The 17,332-nt window shown below is 35.8% G+C and overlaps 1 protein-coding gene across 1 annotated transcript in view; it reads left to right on the top strand.

Annotated features, from left to right (window-relative positions):
* Positions 1-17,332, top strand: part of KCNU1 (potassium calcium-activated channel subfamily U member 1) — a 129,785-nt gene that overhangs the window by 19,428 nt on the left and 93,025 nt on the right. The window contains exons 4-10 of the mRNA XM_010348739.3: positions 332-422; positions 2,570-2,681; positions 3,652-3,727; positions 5,081-5,156; positions 9,722-9,892; positions 11,142-11,233; positions 12,870-12,980. Of these exons, the coding sequence (XP_010347041.1) occupies positions 332-422; positions 2,570-2,681; positions 3,652-3,727; positions 5,081-5,156; positions 9,722-9,892; positions 11,142-11,233; positions 12,870-12,980 (729 nt within the window). The remainder of the gene's footprint in view (positions 1-331; positions 423-2,569; positions 2,682-3,651; positions 3,728-5,080; positions 5,157-9,721; positions 9,893-11,141; positions 11,234-12,869; positions 12,981-17,332) is intronic.

Raw genomic sequence — 17,332 nt, 5'->3', positions numbered from 1 at the left:
ACCAGATAGATGTTCTTGCAAACCAAGAAGAGCCCCATAATCTCTCTGGCTCTGAATCCCCATTGTTAAAATGGAAATAAAATCAATACATCCTATAAAAGAAATTGTGGGCAATTTTCCTGTTATTTCCAGCTCCATGGGCAGTCCGCTGGTTTTATTCACGCATTCCTCTACTCCCAAGAGAAAAGCTATTTCCTTGAGATCGGAACTTAAGTGTCTGGAATCATGGTGAATAATGAAAAGATTTCCTATTCTTTTCCTTTAGTTAGTCTTATATAGACAGTACTTTTAAAATACTCATCTTTGCAAACTGTCCTTATTTCTTTTCCAGCCCTGTTAGAAGCTGTTCGGCATACGAAGACAAAACCATCCCTATTGATTTGACTTTCAATGTTTTCTTTAGTTTCTATTTTGGATTGAGAGTAAGTACCTATCAAAAGTGGGAGTAAAATCCAAACACCACAGACACAACATACAGAGAACGAACTGTGCCTCAGTTGGTCCTACATGCTGCCCGAGTTTTCAAACTCTAAAGATAGATGGTCTGTGCCCTCACTTGTTAAATATATACTGATACCTAAAAACTCTCTCTCCTGCACTTGAAACAATAAACCAGGTTAAAAGTTTCAACAAAAATTGAAAATGGAGCTGAAAAACACAACGCGAGAACTTCACGAAGCATACACAAGTTTCAATAGCCAAATCAACCAAGTAGAAGAAAGGATATGAGAGATTGAAGATCACCTCAATAAAATAAAATGAGAAGGCAAGATTAGAGAAAAAAAGAGTAAAAAGAAATGAAAAAAGTCTCCAAGAAATATGGGATTGTATAAAAAGACCTAATTTATGTTTGATAGCTGTACCTGAATGTGATGGAGAGAATGAATCCAAGCTGGAAACCACTCTTCAGGATACTATCCAGGAGAACTTCCCCAAAATAGCATGGCAGGCCAATATTCAAATCCAGGAAATACAGAGAACACCACAAAGATATTCCTCAAAAAAAGCAACCCCAAGGAACATAAATGGCAGATACTGTCTCACGCCAGTTAGAACGGCACTCATTAAAAAATCTGGAGAGAGATGCTGGAGAGGATGTGGAGAAATAGGAACACTTTTACACTATTGGTGGGAGTATAAGTTAGTTCATCAATTGTGGAAGACAGTGTGGCGATTCCTCAAGGACCTAGAAATAGAAATTCCATTTGACCCAGCAATCCCATTACTGGGTATATATCCAAAGAATTATAAATTGTTCTGTTACAAAGACACATACACACAGATGTTCATTGTGGCACTGTTTACAATAGCAAAGACCTGAAACCATTCCAAATGCCCATTGATGATAGAGTAGACAAGAAAAATGTGGCACATATAGACCATGAAATACTACACAGCCATAAAAAATGATGTTTGTGTCCTTTATAGGGACATGGATGAACCTGGAAACCACAATTCTCAGCAAACTGATACAAGAACAGAAAATTAAACATTGCATGTTCTCACTCATAGGTGGATGTTGAACAATAACACATGGACACAGGGAGGGGAGCATCACACACTGGGGTCTGTTGCGGGGGGGATAGGAAAGGGACAGTGGGGCATAGGGAGTTGGGGAGGAATAACATAGGGAGAAATGCCAGAGATAGGCGACAGGGATGGAGGCAGCAAACCACATTGCCATGTGTGTACCTATGCAACAATCCTGTATGTTCTGCATATGTACCCCAGAACCTAAAGTGCAATAACATATATATATATATATATATATATATATATATGAAAATGATTATTTTGTTAAATGCCATCATCGTATTGCCATGACTTCCTTACTGGATTCCCATCTTTGCTAATAATGACAAGCTAGCAGAACTTAGTACCAAGTCTCTGGAGATGTCCTTGGATCCACCGGTGGCATGCATGCAGCATAAATATGGAAAACAATTTTGTATCTTTGTTTTATTTTGTTATACTCATTTATTAAATATTTATCTCATTCTAGAAGCATTTATTAAGACCTGTTCTAGATCTAGATTTCAATGTCATTATTCATTCCATGTTTGTGGGAGACTGTGTATATATAAAATATACACATACACGTATGTCTATATAGGCATGCCATATATAAAAACATAACTTTTTTTTGAAGAAAGGGTCTTGCTTTGTCACCTAGGCTGGAGTACAGTGGCATGTTCTCAGCTCACTGCAACCTCCATCTCTCAGATTCAAGTGGTTCTCCTACTTCAGCCTGCTGGGTAGCTGGGATGACAGGCACCTGCGATTACAGGCACCTGCAACCACGACCAGCTAATTTTTGTATTTTTGGTAGAGACAAGGTTTCACCATGTTGTTCAGGCTGGTCTCAAACTCCTGACCTCAAGCTATCAGCCTGACTTGGCCTCCCAAAGCATCTACATAACATATAAATATTTGTGTCTGCATATATGTAAAATAGGAGATCGGGGCTCCAGTTGAAAAGTAAAATATAGCTGGATAATGGTATCTCTTGTGTTCTCTTTTAAATTCTTAAGAGTAATAGAATTTGTGTTATTCTGTTTCCATTTCATAGTTTATGGCAGCTGATGACAAGATCAAGTTCTGGCTAGAGATGAATTCGATCGTAGACATCTTTACTATCCCACCAACCTTTATTTCTTATTATTTGAAGAGCAATTGGCTAGGTACATGTGCTGTGGGAATTGGGAGCAATATCTGTGAAAAAGTAAAAACTCAGCATTCATTTATAAGTATCTATTTTTCATTTTTTTCTTAATGCCTGACTGTCATTTTAAAAACCTCTCACCTTAATAGTATGGTTTTATAATACAGTTGCAGAAACCAGTTTTTTACTTCAACACTTAGTAATGCAGCAGGCACACAGTAGGTGTTCAATAGTTGTTGACGGAATTGGCTGCATTTGCAATGTGAGACCCAAGCCTACAACATCCCATTCCCCTCATAGCACTTTTACGCGGGAGGGGGAGATGAAAATCCTCCCTTTGTCTTTAAAAGCTAGTTAGCATCTCCCTATGTGCTATGACATTTTAATTGTTTAATTAGGTGTTTTGTCTTTAAGGTGGATGTGTTGACAGTGCATGAATATTATGTAGCTTTTATCCGTTTCATGTAATTTTATATTATATTATCTATAAAATACATATGAATTCTATTCGTTCCTAATATTATCATGCCACCTAAAGAAAAACATTGTACAAACATTGTGAAGCATATTATAGAGATTGTATAGTCAGAAGTTTAAGTAGTTAAGGGTAAATTTGCTCTCCATTCTAAAGAAGAGTTAAATAGAGTAAAATGAATAGTCTCCATAATACGTGAGGCATGCTTCTACATACTTGATATGGATGCAACAACTCTGTGAGTTGATACTATTATAATAGCACCATTCTACATTTTACATTCCCATCTTACAGATAAGGAACTAGAGAAGTCTAGGAGATTGCCTTAGGTTACAACAGTGTCAAGGCTAGTATTTGAACTACAGGTTATGCTGTTAAACCTATCACATGAGAATCGATTTGGAACATGTCAGGGAGAAAAAGAATGCAAGCAATTCCAATGGCGTTATAAGGTAGGCTCCCTCTGGGGTGACCCTCTGATTTTGACAGCTTTCTTCTTTCCATTGGTTTGTAGGTTTAAGGTTCTTAAGAGCATTGCGACTGCTAGAACTCCCTCAAATCTTGCAAATTCTACGAGTCACCAAGACCAGGTAAGTAGTCCTGACCAAAGTACTACTTACATACTAGTTTGGATTAGAAAATGAATGTATTAACTGGACCTCAAACTCAATACATGCCTTATCAGAATTTCAGTGCAAAGATCATGAAATTTCTCAGCTAATAATATTTAGTTGAGTTTATATTTATTTATAAAAAATATTTATAAATATTTATAAATATAAAGTTATATTTATAAATAACAAGATAATATTTGTTCACATTCTCCCATTATATTACATCTTACATTAGCTGAAAACTTTGCAACCATTTTAAAGAGCTGGTTTAGTCTTTGTTTTGTAAAGCTATGGTATATAAGTTTATTTAGGTTTTAACTCTAGGTCCCTCCACCAAAAAAAAAAAAAGTCAAAGCAATTCAGAGGCATTGGTTCTACATATTTGACTCAGTGTCTCCTGGCTAGGTTAAAAAAAAAAAAAAAAAAGAAAAGAAACAATTCTTCAAGCTTTGGAGTATAACACAATTCCTTAAAGCGTAAGTTACCCAGTAGCAGCAGTGAACTATTGCTTACGGAAAAACAGCCACCTAAGTATTTCCAGAGAACAGCAAGAACGTAATCCAAACTACCTTTGAGCATCAATACTTGTAAAATTTTCAGCAGTTTGGTCTGCTACCCACTCAAAATTGCCAAACCTTGACAGTAAAATTAGAAGCATCAAATATTAGAGACCATGTGGATTTCACTGCTACGTGTTTATGAATTACGAAGAAGCTGGAGGAGGAAAGACTGTTCCTATGTGACAGGTGGTCCTGCCTGAAAACCGTAGAGCTCTTAGCTAAACTCTAGGGGTCCGCTTAGCTGACAAGGGCTCCTCTAGTCCTTCTTCTCCTAAAGACCCTGTTATCAGTTCAGCAGTCTGAGTGACTTTACATTTTTGTGTTCTGCTCAGAATTTTATTTTGCAAATCTGCTCCCTGGATTTCTACTCCTTAGATTCCTGGCATAATGCATTGCATATTATTGTGTTGGACAATGTAACAATCTCTATGATCCACGTGTAATATATTGTTAAAAGTGATGTGAGGCCAGTGGCTATCACAGCAAAATTCAAATTTTCCAAACAAGCATACGGGACTAGGCGAGTTTCAGAGCTGCGTTTCTCAACCTCTAATGAGTATATGAATCAGGCAGAGAATCTTGTACGAATGCAGATTGGGAGATAGGGGTAGTGCCTTGGATGCCACATTTCAAATATGTTCTCGGGTAATGCCATTCTTTCTGGTCCGTGAGCCACATTTTGTGTAGCAACATCTTAGAGGATGAGGTGTTTATGTTGTTCTGGACTCTGTTAGAGAGACCCAACCGCTCTTTGTCTTTCTTCCTCTAGTAACTCAGTGAAGTTTTCCAAACTGTTGTCAGTAATTCTCAGTACCTGTTTCACAGCGGCAGGATTCATTCACCTGGTAAGCATCTCATCATAATCCCTAGTGGTGTCTGTTGTTACCAGCATCCTTTTATTGAAAAATGGAAGGGAACCTGCTGAGCCCCTGTCTCCATCACTGTAAGCCAGTGAGAGGTGTGTCTTTTTACTTTCTGTTATCAGGTTTTCATTATCTCATATTCTCACAAATATGTGTCTCCTACAATCAAGGTATCTCTGTTCCCTCTTCCAACTTTCAAAACCTACTCTTAGGGAAAGACCTAGTAAGCTCCAAAGGTATCAGCAATAGGTAAAATGTAGCACTATATCTTCATAAGCTTAGAGTCCCAGGTCAACCAGGGGAGCAGCAGCTGTTAGTGTCCCTCTAGAGACCTCCTGGTCACCACAGGATGCCAAAGGAAAAGCCATTAGGACTTTTTTCTTTTTCCTTTAATAGCCGTTTCAATGAGAGGCTCTAAGGCTAAATGTGGCCTACAACTACAAGCATATTATTATATTTGACCTAATTATGTTTTCATTTTTTGTTTGCTATTTTTTGTCACTGGCTGACTTTTATAAAGAGCTCACATAAAAATCAAATGTCTTAATTCCTTGGAAAAATCTAAGGTTCTAATTTTCCCACTCTCCCAAGGCCACCAACAGCCTTAGCTGAAGAATAGTTTCGCCCTATGTACAGCAGGTGCTCTCAGGTATAACACAGGCTCTGCCAGGCCTACTTAAATCCTCATATTCTTGCTCCAGTCCTCCAAGAATGTGAGCATGTTTCCCTGCTGGACATCTGGTCTCCCAGGAAAGGAGACCTCCAGCAAGGATGTAAGCACAGAAAAAAGGAGAAGCAGTCAGATGGCTTGTGAATTAAATGGTGCCACTTTGAACCGTACCAGTTTGTAGAACATTAAAAACTAAAAGAGCTAGATCCCAAAGCAAATAAAATAGATTTTATCGAGAGGATATTTGAAATGGCAAGCCAAAATAAGAGCTATGGTTGTCCTTATTCACCATCTTCCCGTTCTCACACTATCCTTCAGCTAAAAGATGATATCATTCAAAGATGGATTTTAACTAGAAAGGAATCAATATGGCACCTGTGCCTAAATTCTGCTAAAAGTAACTTTTGGAGCAGAGCAAAACTAGTATAATGGAAGTTACAAAATAAAACAATTATGAAAGCAACAACTAAGATAATTTGTCCAAGAGAACAAAGGAAAAGTTAAGAGAAAAAACGCCCTTTATATTTAAAAAAATACAAATAAGTTTTTTAGAAAAACTAAAAATGATCCTTCATAGAATATTTTAACTAAGGGATTATTAAACAATAGAAAGAATTGAAAGTGGGCCAAAATGTATCAGAGAAAAATAAGAAGAGTATTACAGTGCTAAAAACCACATTAGAGGAAGCAAAATGTAACAAATTTGAAAAAAGCACATTCAGAAACGTGATGGACAGGACTGGAGCAAAAATCTTGACATGGAAAATAAAAAATATACTCAAATATACTCAAATGTAAAGAAGAAGACACATCAAAAGGGGCAGTATTGATTCAACCTACTGTAAATATCATTAGTGTCTTACAGAAAATAACAGAACAAATTGTAGCAGAAAAGTGTTTTAAAATAAGGTGTTGAACTTGTAAAGGATAGACTATATTCCAGGAGAGATGATTCTAAATTATTAATTCCAATTATATATTGGAGCAGTTACTGACATTCAGGGATAAAAAGATAATCCAAGCAGAACAAAGCAAGGTCTATACAGGGGGAAATCAAGGAGACTAACTTCAGATTTCCTGGCAATATTGGTCAATACCAGAAGATGATACGGCAGTATCTATAAAGTTTGCGTAAGAGAAAGTATAACCTGTCCTGTCATTTAAAGCATGCAAGCCGAAATGCACCAGCAAGATTCTTTTGAATCTGTATTAAAACTTAATGATACAATTAAGCCACATAGAAAATCAATGAAAAGAGAATTGAAGAATGGGGAAGCCATGGTAAGAAGTAGTGGTAGTGGTTGGGTGCAGTGGCTCACGCCTGTAATCCTAGCACTTTGGAAGGAAAAGGTGGGCACATCATTGGAGCTCAAGGACTGGAGACCAGCCTGGCTAACATGGCAAAACCTCATCTCTACTAAACATACAAAAATTAGCCGGGTGTGATGGCAGGTGCCTATAATCTCAGCTACTTGTGAGGCTGAAGCAGGCACATCACTGGAGGTCAGGAGTTTGAGACCAGCCTAGCTAACATGGTGAAACTTTGTCTTTACTAAAAATGCAAAAAATTAGCCAGGCATGGTGGCACACACCTTTAATTCCAGCTACTCAAGAGGCTGAGGCAGGAGAATCGCTTTAACCTGAGAGGTGGAGGTTGCAGTGAGCTGCGATTGTACCACTGCACTCCAGCTTTGGTGACAGGGTGAGATTCCATCTAAAAAAAAAAAAAAAAAAAAAAAAAAACCCTGATATTTTGGCCAGGCCTGGTGGCTCATGCCTGTAATTCCAATGCTTTGGGATGCCAAAGTAGGTGGATCACCTAAGGTTGGGAGTTTCAGACCAGTCTGGGAAATCCCATCTATACTAAAAATACAAAAGTTAGTCGGGCATGGTGGCAGGCACCTGTAATCCCAGCTACTCAGGAGGAGAATTACTTGAGCCCAGGAGGTGGAGGTTGCATTGAGTCAAGATCATGCCACTGCACTCCAGCTTGAGTGACAGAGAGAGACTCCATCAAAAGAAGAAGAAGAAGAAGAAGAAGAAGAAGAAGAAGAAGAAGAAGAAGAAGTAGAAGAAGAAGAAGTAGTACAGTAGTAGTAGTGATTACAGACTAGAATGTAGATTCACAATATGAAAGTAATATAACTAATATAAATGTTGATGGGCAGGTAAAAGGAGTTGAAAGAGTGCCCTCATATTCTTCTTCTTCATAGTGTGTCTTATCTAAAGTTGAAACAAAGTTTAAAATAATAAAAATTCAGTTTTTAAATGTGGAGTTAAAATAGATAATAATTCAATCTCTTAACATCAGTCCATAATGCTTTATCTTAACTGTATTTCCCACCTTGGACTAATGGGTCAATGCTAATATGGTTAAGAAGAAAAACAGTATAAATAAGTAGACCCACAGAAGCCTGCCAGCTCCCTTCCTCCATAAACTAAAGAAATACTAAGGAAGTGGAAAAGGATTCGAAGCACCAAACTATTATTCCCAAGGGCAATTAGTTAAAATTTAAAGCATTCTTTAAATTATTGTAAAGGTTACTGTATTTTCAGGTTAAAATAAATTTAGTTTTCCTTTGTACATGTTGTGTAGGGATAATATCGAATCCCTGTATTATGATGTTGTAAAAGACAATATGGGATTTTAGCTTAAAGGGAACTGTGCCAATAAATAAGAGTGATCTAAATCTGTGTGACTTAAATTTGTTTTTTGTTTTTTTGTGATGTACTAGTCTTGGAAAATAGTGAAGACTCCAGAAGTCAGTGACTTTGCAACAATATCCATTATTGGCCATGAGAGTTTGAACAGAAATATAATCCCTTTCTTATTTCTGAGTGGAATATTATAGTAGTCCACACTCTTAACATACTCCTTAAACTAAAGAAAGGGTCAGCACTTGGCAAGTCACTTTTGAAAAGGGAACAAATATCTGAGCAACCCACAGGGCTTCTAATTTCCATTCCAGTTCTTAACAACAAAGCAAAAAACCTACTTCCCCTAGTCAGACATCTCTAAGATATTATCATCTTCTATGCTAAATGGAAATGGAAAATATCTAGAAAATATGTGAGATGAAGAGGAAAAAAGGTCTAAAAAGAGAAAACAAAAAAATATAAATATTTTATTATAAACTATATACATATATAAATGTATGTTATATATAATATATAATATGTCATGTAATATTTTACATACATTTATAAGAAATTTATATATGATATAAATGTCTAAGCTACTTCATTTATCTAATATAAAGAGATAATCTGATAAATTCCGTTTTCTTGAAAGGTGAAGGCCCAAAGGAGAAATCAGAGAAAAACATCTTTAAATTTGTTTTTTAAATCACTGAAAGGACCATATGCAAAGAGGGAAACTACCTGGAAAACATGTTTATTTTTCCTTAGATACTAGCATTCTATGTGCTTAAGCTCACTGAAATGAAGCACACATTTAAGTGTTTCTTTCCTTAATGATAACCCTAATCTGGTTAAAAAGTGAGAATAGGTCATAACTGCTCAGTCTGAGATGAGAGCCTTTGGAGTCCCCTGGCTCCTGGATGCAATGCTTATTCCCACTTGAAAAGAGAGCACAGAGGCGTCTGTCCCCTGTGGAGCTTTTCAAATGCTGAGCTGGAGCCACAAGGCCCCTCAGATTTTGACAGTGATTATAACTAAGGAAATCAAGACTTTGCAATTACTACCCATGATTTACAAACTCTTCCATTTATGGAAACTCTTCATAGCAACCTGAAAACCACTCAGTATTTCATTTGAATTGAATGAAGTGCGATTAATCTAATGTTTTGCCTATTCTCTAAAATGTTTTCTTGGATTCTATTCAGAGACTTTTCCTGATTATTCTCTCTTTGGACAGGTGGAAAATTTTGGTGATCCCTGGCTCAAAGGTAGAAATTCACAGACTATATCATATTTTGAATCAATTTACCTGGTCATGATGACAACATCAACCGTTGGCTTTGGAGATGTGGTACCCAAGACATCCTTAGGACGGACCTTCATAATGTTCTTTACCCTGGGGAGTTTGGTGAAGAATATTTTTTAATATATTTTGAATATAGCTTCATAAACCAGAAAACATTTGGTTAATGATAATCAATGAAGCAATTTAGGTTTAAGAGTGAAAGTTGCATTACTTGGGGAAAGTGTCAAGGGCAAATAAAAACATGCACAGATCCCATATTTTCCAAACTGCATCCCCTGGAACTCAGGATAAAATTACCTGGTTGCCAGGGATGAAGGATGGTAGACAAAAGAAGCAGACTTTCCTTATTAGGCTCTACATTAATTTGAGCAAATCTATCTTCCTCCATAGTTTGCCCATAAAATTAAAGTCTTTCTTCTAAAAAGGAAGGATACTGAGATTTAGCCTGAAGAAAATTCCATTTCTCTCAGCCCAAATGAGTAAACTTTCACCAAAACAGCATTTAACTTTAGAGACGTGAACATCTGTGCCCAGCTTATGAATGTAGCAAAGGCAAAAGCCTCCTTTTCTTTTAGTGACTTTCATTTCAATTTCTTAAAAACTACAACAGAGGTCTCCACTTTTTTGATATCTACCCATCCACCATCTCACATCCCTTCATTTTAGTAATTGTCTCTTTATCCTCCTTTGTCTCATATGCTTTAATTTTTCCAAGCCCCAAATAGAATAAAGTCAAAGGGAGAAAGGAAGTTAAAAGTGATAAAAGGAGGGCCAGGTGTGGTGGCTCATGGCTGTAATCCCAGCATTTTGGGAGGCCAAGGCAGGTGGATCACCTGAGATCAGGTGTTCAACACCAGCCTGGCCAACATGGGGAACCCTATCTCTACTAAAAATACACAAATCCGCTGGACATGGTGGTGGACACTTGTAGTCCTAGCCACTTGGAAGTCTGAGGCAGGAGAATCACTTGAACCTGGGAGGCTGAGGTTGCAGTGAGCCCAGATCTTGCTATGCTCCAGCCTGGGAGACAAACTGAGACACTGCTTCAACAATGAAAACAAACAAACAAAAAAAGTTGCAAAAGGATAAGACACGTGGGAAAGTCACCTTGCCACTTTTGTTTGCTTTCATCATTTTGAATGCATAAAAGCCTTATATTAAATTTTAACAAAATCCAAAGGCTGATATAAGGAAGAAAAACAGGGTCAATGCTAACATGGTTAACATGCTATTATGTGCTCTTAGATGACAGAAAGTTTTATATACCCTATTTTTCCTTTCTAATCTTGAAATATTTGGAGTATTCATCAAAATAACAAGACCTAAGGTTTTATTTACTGATCAATTTTAGATATTATTTGCGAACTTTATACCTGAAATGGTGGAACTGTTTGCCAATAAGAGGAAATACACCAGTTCCTATAAAGCACTCAAAGGAAAGAAGTAAGTCGTGTTTTAAGTAAAATTTCTACAGTTTGAGAAATTCTGTTAGCCACATATCTCGTTCTAGACATCTATTATCTAGCTTAGCTGTAGAATCCAAGTTAAATATATCAGTAACATCCGTCATTCACTAAAAAGAACTATGCTAAACTAAAGACCATAAGAAAATGATATTTGCTAATTGATACAAACCACTACATAGATGCTCATAAGAACACTAAGTCAACTAAAATTACAGATAATGCTGTAATTCGTTGTTAATAAATATTATTGATTATGGCACTATTTGTACATTCATTATCACTAACACGTCCCCTACAGCCATTACCAATTGTCTTACTCATTTTCCTTATATGGGTAATTTACAGCTAACTTTACATCAGAATAAAGCCATGATTCCAATTTAAAATAATTAATTTCATTCCATTTTCTTAGCCAAAGCTCCACTAAACCATCTGGGGCTCATTTATGGATGAAAATTTGCCAGCATGTTTAGAAGTTTCTACCTTCTCTTCTACAGCGCCTCTTAGATGACTAATTTTTTTTTCTTCTCCATGCCACAGCCATGTGTTCTCAGGAGGAAAATGAAATGGAGTTGTTTTTATAATATTTATTTTGTGGATTTATGTTACCTTAGTTTCCATTTGGCTTTTTTCCCATCTAAGACAAAAAGAATGAAATGGAGATCTTAAATTAGATGTGATCCTTTTTAAAATTTAGTTCCTGTCTGCTGTAATGAAAGAGGCATAATGGAGACAGACTCCTCTGAAGCAGCCTCTTAATACAGTTGGATGAAAACTATAACTGATCTAGGACTATAAAGGGAAAAAGAAAAATATGAGTAAATGAACAAAAAATAAATAATAATAAGCAATGAATTTACCTAGATAAGCCAAAATCTGACCTCATTTGCCTCAGGAAAGGCCTATGGGGCACATACTAAATCAGTCGATAAGGTCTGGGAACTTTAACATTAACTTAGGCTAAAATCATGTTTTCAGTTTTCTTCAATGATTAATAGGAGAAAAATAGCTCCTTTAAATGCATTAAATCTAAGAAAATTTTTCATAACAAAAACTATGTGCATAGAGTTCTGCACCTGTCTTCAGTGTCTCTCCACTGGGCTCACATTTTTGTAACTACTGGGTATTTGTACATGTGGAAAATAAGCTGAAACAACCTGGAATGTGTTGCTTTCCCAGCCATGGTATTTGGCTGTGGAAAAAATGATGAACTTTGCTGCTTCTCAAGAAAAACAAACAAACAACAACAACAAAAACTCCATATCAGACAACTGAGAATCAAACGAAAAATTGAATTAAAAGTCTATTATAAGCTATAAATACATGTGAAATATCTAGCAATAATGATAGCTACTCTTGCATTCTTAAAAAGCTAAGTGCAATTTAAATGTTTGGAGTCATATTCTACTTGAGATGAGATAAAAGACTATGAATGTCTGATGTTTCTTTTGTATTAGAAATGCAGTCCTTAGTGTTTCTATGTTTAAAATCTGGATGATGCAAATACCACATTTATTGAAAACCAAGTTTAAGCTAATTGTCCAGCTCTATGTGCTGACAGGAAGGTGTTTGTGTTTCTCAGATGATCCACCCCACCTGTTCTTGCTGTCTAGGTTCATTGTGGTCTGTGGAAACATCACGGTGGACAGTGTGACTGCTTTCCTGAGGAATTTCCTCCACCACAAGTCAGGAGAAATCAACACCGAAATTGTTTTCCTGGGAGAGTAAGTATATCTGTATGGCTCATGGTTCTAAATTAATACTTAAAATATATGTGAATGTTTTTATTGCAAGAAAATTACCTTCACAATATTTATAGAACATTTAGGAATGGATCATAAACAAAAGGAAAAGGAAAAGGAATATCATGACCACAGCTAATCTCTGCAAATATTTTGAAATATATCTTGTCAGATGTTTTTTCTGCATAGGTACTAGTATGATTTAAGTGATTATTATTTGGCATTTACGTTACTCTACACATTATTATCAGACATTACTTCAATCTTCTGCAAAAGCCTGGTGCACTTTATAATTATTATTCTGTTAATTCTCAGAATTAGAAATGTGAAGCTCAAATCAATGGAGAAATGATTGTTCTTGATGGTGTTTTTGTTCTATTCAGTCTATCTTTCCCTAGCAGAGTCTAAGTCAAATATTTTGTCAAGCACTGGGAAATACATATTTAGTAAAGAAAGATTTTAGGTATAGTTTAAGTATATAAAATGATTTCTTACGTTTTCATTTTATAATTTTCTGTTTAGTGAGATGGACTCATTTATGTTTTTTTTTTTTTGGAGATGGAGTTTTGCTCTTGTTACCCAGGCTGGAGTGCAATGGCACGATCTCGGCTCACCGCAACCTCCGCCTCCTGGGTTCAGGCAATTCTCCTGCCTCAGCCTCCTGAGTAGCTGGGATTACAGGCACACGCCACCATGCCCAGCTAATTTTTTGTATTTTTAGTAGAGACGGGGTTTCACCATGTTGACCGGGATGATCTCGATCTCTTGACCTCGCGATCCACCTGCCTCGGCCTCCCAATGTGCTGGGATTACAGGCTTGAGCCACCGCGCCCGGCTCATTTATGTTTTGACTGTTGGCTGTTCTTTTTGAAATTTCCCTTTCTTTCTTTCATTCCCTCCTTTTAGGTGAATTACCTCTTGCTTTATTGACTTTTCTACTCAATATATGTTGATACTAGTCCTTTTGTTTTATATGTTATACATGTTATTCTTTTTGCTTTCACCATTTAATTTCTTCTGTGTTTTTATTTTCTTACAGAAGTGTTTGATTTGCATGCACTCCAGTCAGCTCATTCTTTTTGGCACTTTGCTTTTCTGAAATTCTCTGGCCTCTCTGTTTTAGAATTAAGCACACATTCCTCTACCACTTTTGTGTTCCTAGATTGTAATTTTTGGAATTTAAGATCCATGGAATTGCTTTTGCCTGAAGTGTAGAGAATTAACTTCTTTATTTTTCTCAAATTCTTAATCATTCATTAAATAAGTCAGCCAGATTTGAAATGATATTTTGATCTTATGCAGGATTGTATATGGGATGGCCTCCATCTTCATGCACTGTGTAGCTGAGCACTCCGCTTTCACATTATGACATGTTCAATTCACCATAAATTTGAGCCTTCATATATATAATAACCAACAGCAGTTTGAATCACTATGATGTTACTGCAAGCCAAGAATTCTGTTTAAGTAGCATCACTGTGCCCATCTTTCTAGCAATTTGTGCATTGTTTGAATTTTTTGTTAGCAAACAGTAAAAACAAAAAGTGCTAAAATTAGGGATGAGAAACTAATTATTATAATCCAATTGAGATAGAGGGGAAATCATTAGATATGTGACATGTTTTATCTACCTTTGCATTTGTATAAACTAACATGCATTATTATATTTACTTAACCAAGATAATGAATAAAATTTTTAATGGTTAAAATGTAGAAAGTATCTATCTAGAATTTGTTAATTTCATCTATACTCTGATAACTCTGAAAATTTACATCTTTTATTAGACATTCTTTGTGGCTTCTTATATTTATACAACTTATTGCCTTCCGGATATTTTCACTGTAGTTTTATGGAGGCCCATCAAGCTCAACATTCTCAAAAGTGCACTCATAATCTTGTGCTCCCCTTTCCATCTCAAAGGCAAGCATACAAAAATAAAAGAAGGCAAACAACATTTTATATCCTAGTAAATGAGACCTGATTAATATATTTCCTTAAAACAGAAAACTGAATATGTCTCTGATACTCCTGTCTCCCTCAAACCTTATATACAATTTCATCAATACCATTAATTTTGTCTCTCATATAAATCCTAATTCTATTTCTACTATTTTTTCTCCACTCTCACAACCCTATTCATAGTTAAATCTTGTCTTCTCAAAATTTCTCTAAAAGTCACTTTATTGGTTTGTTCTTTGTGCTCTAAAGCTCTTCTCCCTTGATATGACCAGTTATTCCCATTCTTCAACAGAGAGGCATTCCCTATGCATTCTATCTAAATTGGTGTTCTCTAATTTCCTTCTATCTCATTACTCTTTTATTTCCTTTGAAGAAGTTATCACAATCTATAGTTGTGGTAGAGTTTCCTTCAACACAGCTCTATGTCCAGGATCCTGTCATCTAAATTAGATGACAAAAAGATTTAAGGTGGTGACTTACAGAGGCTCTCAGTAAAGCAAAGGGGCTGCAAAGAAGCATAGTTATACTGTAGCTAGTGTTGATAATTGAATGGCTCATGTCTTTGGTTTTACTGGCCATTGCTTCTGCTGGATGTTACCCATACCGTCTTGTTTTCTTTGTGTGCCTATTGTCGTAACATTATGCACTGATTCCTGTATTGCACAATTATACATGGAAACACCATGAACTTAGAAAGACGATGTTACATTCTTCCAGAGAGTGTATTTTTTTTTTTTTTTACTTTTGTGAAGTAAAACAGGGCACTTCTGCCCAGGACCATCTTAATCTAAGCACAATGCTTGAAGCTCTCTTTACTTCCCAGGTGACAAACTCAGAATGACAGCCCATTTAAAAGCTAGATTATTCCATTTTACCTTTCTTCTTTGCTTCTACGCTTTTGTTATGCCAGCTTATATTTTGGAAAAGATATCAAACCCTTCATTTTGTATGTCAGGGGAACTGCACTTTTTTGTCCTTTGACGTGTGTGACCAACAAATATTATCTCAGTTTGGAAGCTGAGTCTTCTAAATTATGAAATGTCTTCATGGGAAGAAAATTGATCTTCACTCGATTTTTCTGATTTTGGCCTGATAATCCTTCATTGTCTGCTTATATCATGGATGATTTCTTAGGAGACATTTTTAATATTTCATTCAGCTTTTTTATATATCCTCAGTAGGGAGGTGGCTGAAGTTACCTAATTTATTGTTCTTGAAAGTATAAGCTCTCAGTTCTGTTAATATTTTATGTATGCAAACATGCACAGAGCTCTCACTTGTCCACATATGCTGATGGTCCTACATTACATACTGAATGCAAAGTGTTCTAAGGAAAAAGAGGAAGCTTCACTCCAAAGGACTGATAACTTCAGAGTATTTGAAAATATTGCAGTTGGTAGTGGGCCAGATGATAAAGGTGTCTTGAGTCCATTGTAGAGACTTGACTTTAAGAAAGGTAATTTTCTCTGTGTCAGTTCTGATTGTTGGAGTACTGTGAGTAGAGGGATGACATGATTCTTCATCAGTTATGAGAATTGCAAATCTCTTCTTCCTGTTGATAATTTATTTGCCTTTTAACTGAATATTGCAGGTTTTTGTGATATTTAAAAGTTTTTATCATTATTACAATCAAATTTTCTATTATATTTAATCACTTCTTGGTTTTTGTTTAGAAAATATTTCCCTATCCCAGTGTTTAAAATATGTTGAACTATATTTTCTACTAAGATTTAGTTTTCTTCTTTAATTGGCTTATATATAAGCACATTTTGGTTATTTATGTTAATACTTATTTTTAATAATGTAAGCACCAATGCATAAACTCACCACCAAGATGAAATTTAGGACAATAACCCATATCTAACTGTATGATCCTCTCCATATTTCAACCTACTGTCAATTTTTTAAATATCACTATCATTCTTTCTTACTCCTATGTTTTGTTGAATCTATATACACACCCAAAATGTGCATTTTACTTTAGATATGTTAACTTTATAGAGGGAATACCATACCAGGGTAATATTTGGGGGGTTAGGTTTTATTCACTTTATATTACTAAGATGCTTTCATATTTTTTAGTGTTGCTGTAGTTAATTGATTTTTCTTGTTGGTAATATTCATTTTCCTCAGTTCCACACTTCTTTTGGTGTGACTGGGGTTATCTCTAAATTTTGCAATTGGAAATAATTTTGTTATCAGTGTGCTTGTACGTGTGTGTGCTTAATAGTGTTAAGTATGTGATTATTCATTTTTAGGCATTTTTCCAAGTTATTACACCATTTTGCAAGCTTTTCAGAAATGTGTAAGAGACTTCACATATCTATATATTTACATTCTTTCTAACAATTGGTATGGTTATATTTTTTAATCT

This window comes from Saimiri boliviensis, chromosome 13, assembly GCF_048565385.1.
Source record: "Saimiri boliviensis isolate mSaiBol1 chromosome 13, mSaiBol1.pri, whole genome shotgun sequence".
Lineage (NCBI taxonomy): Eukaryota > Metazoa > Chordata > Mammalia > Primates > Cebidae > Saimiri > Saimiri boliviensis.
Note: the sequence above shows the minus strand (reverse complement) of the source record. Positions and strands in the feature narration are given on the sequence as shown.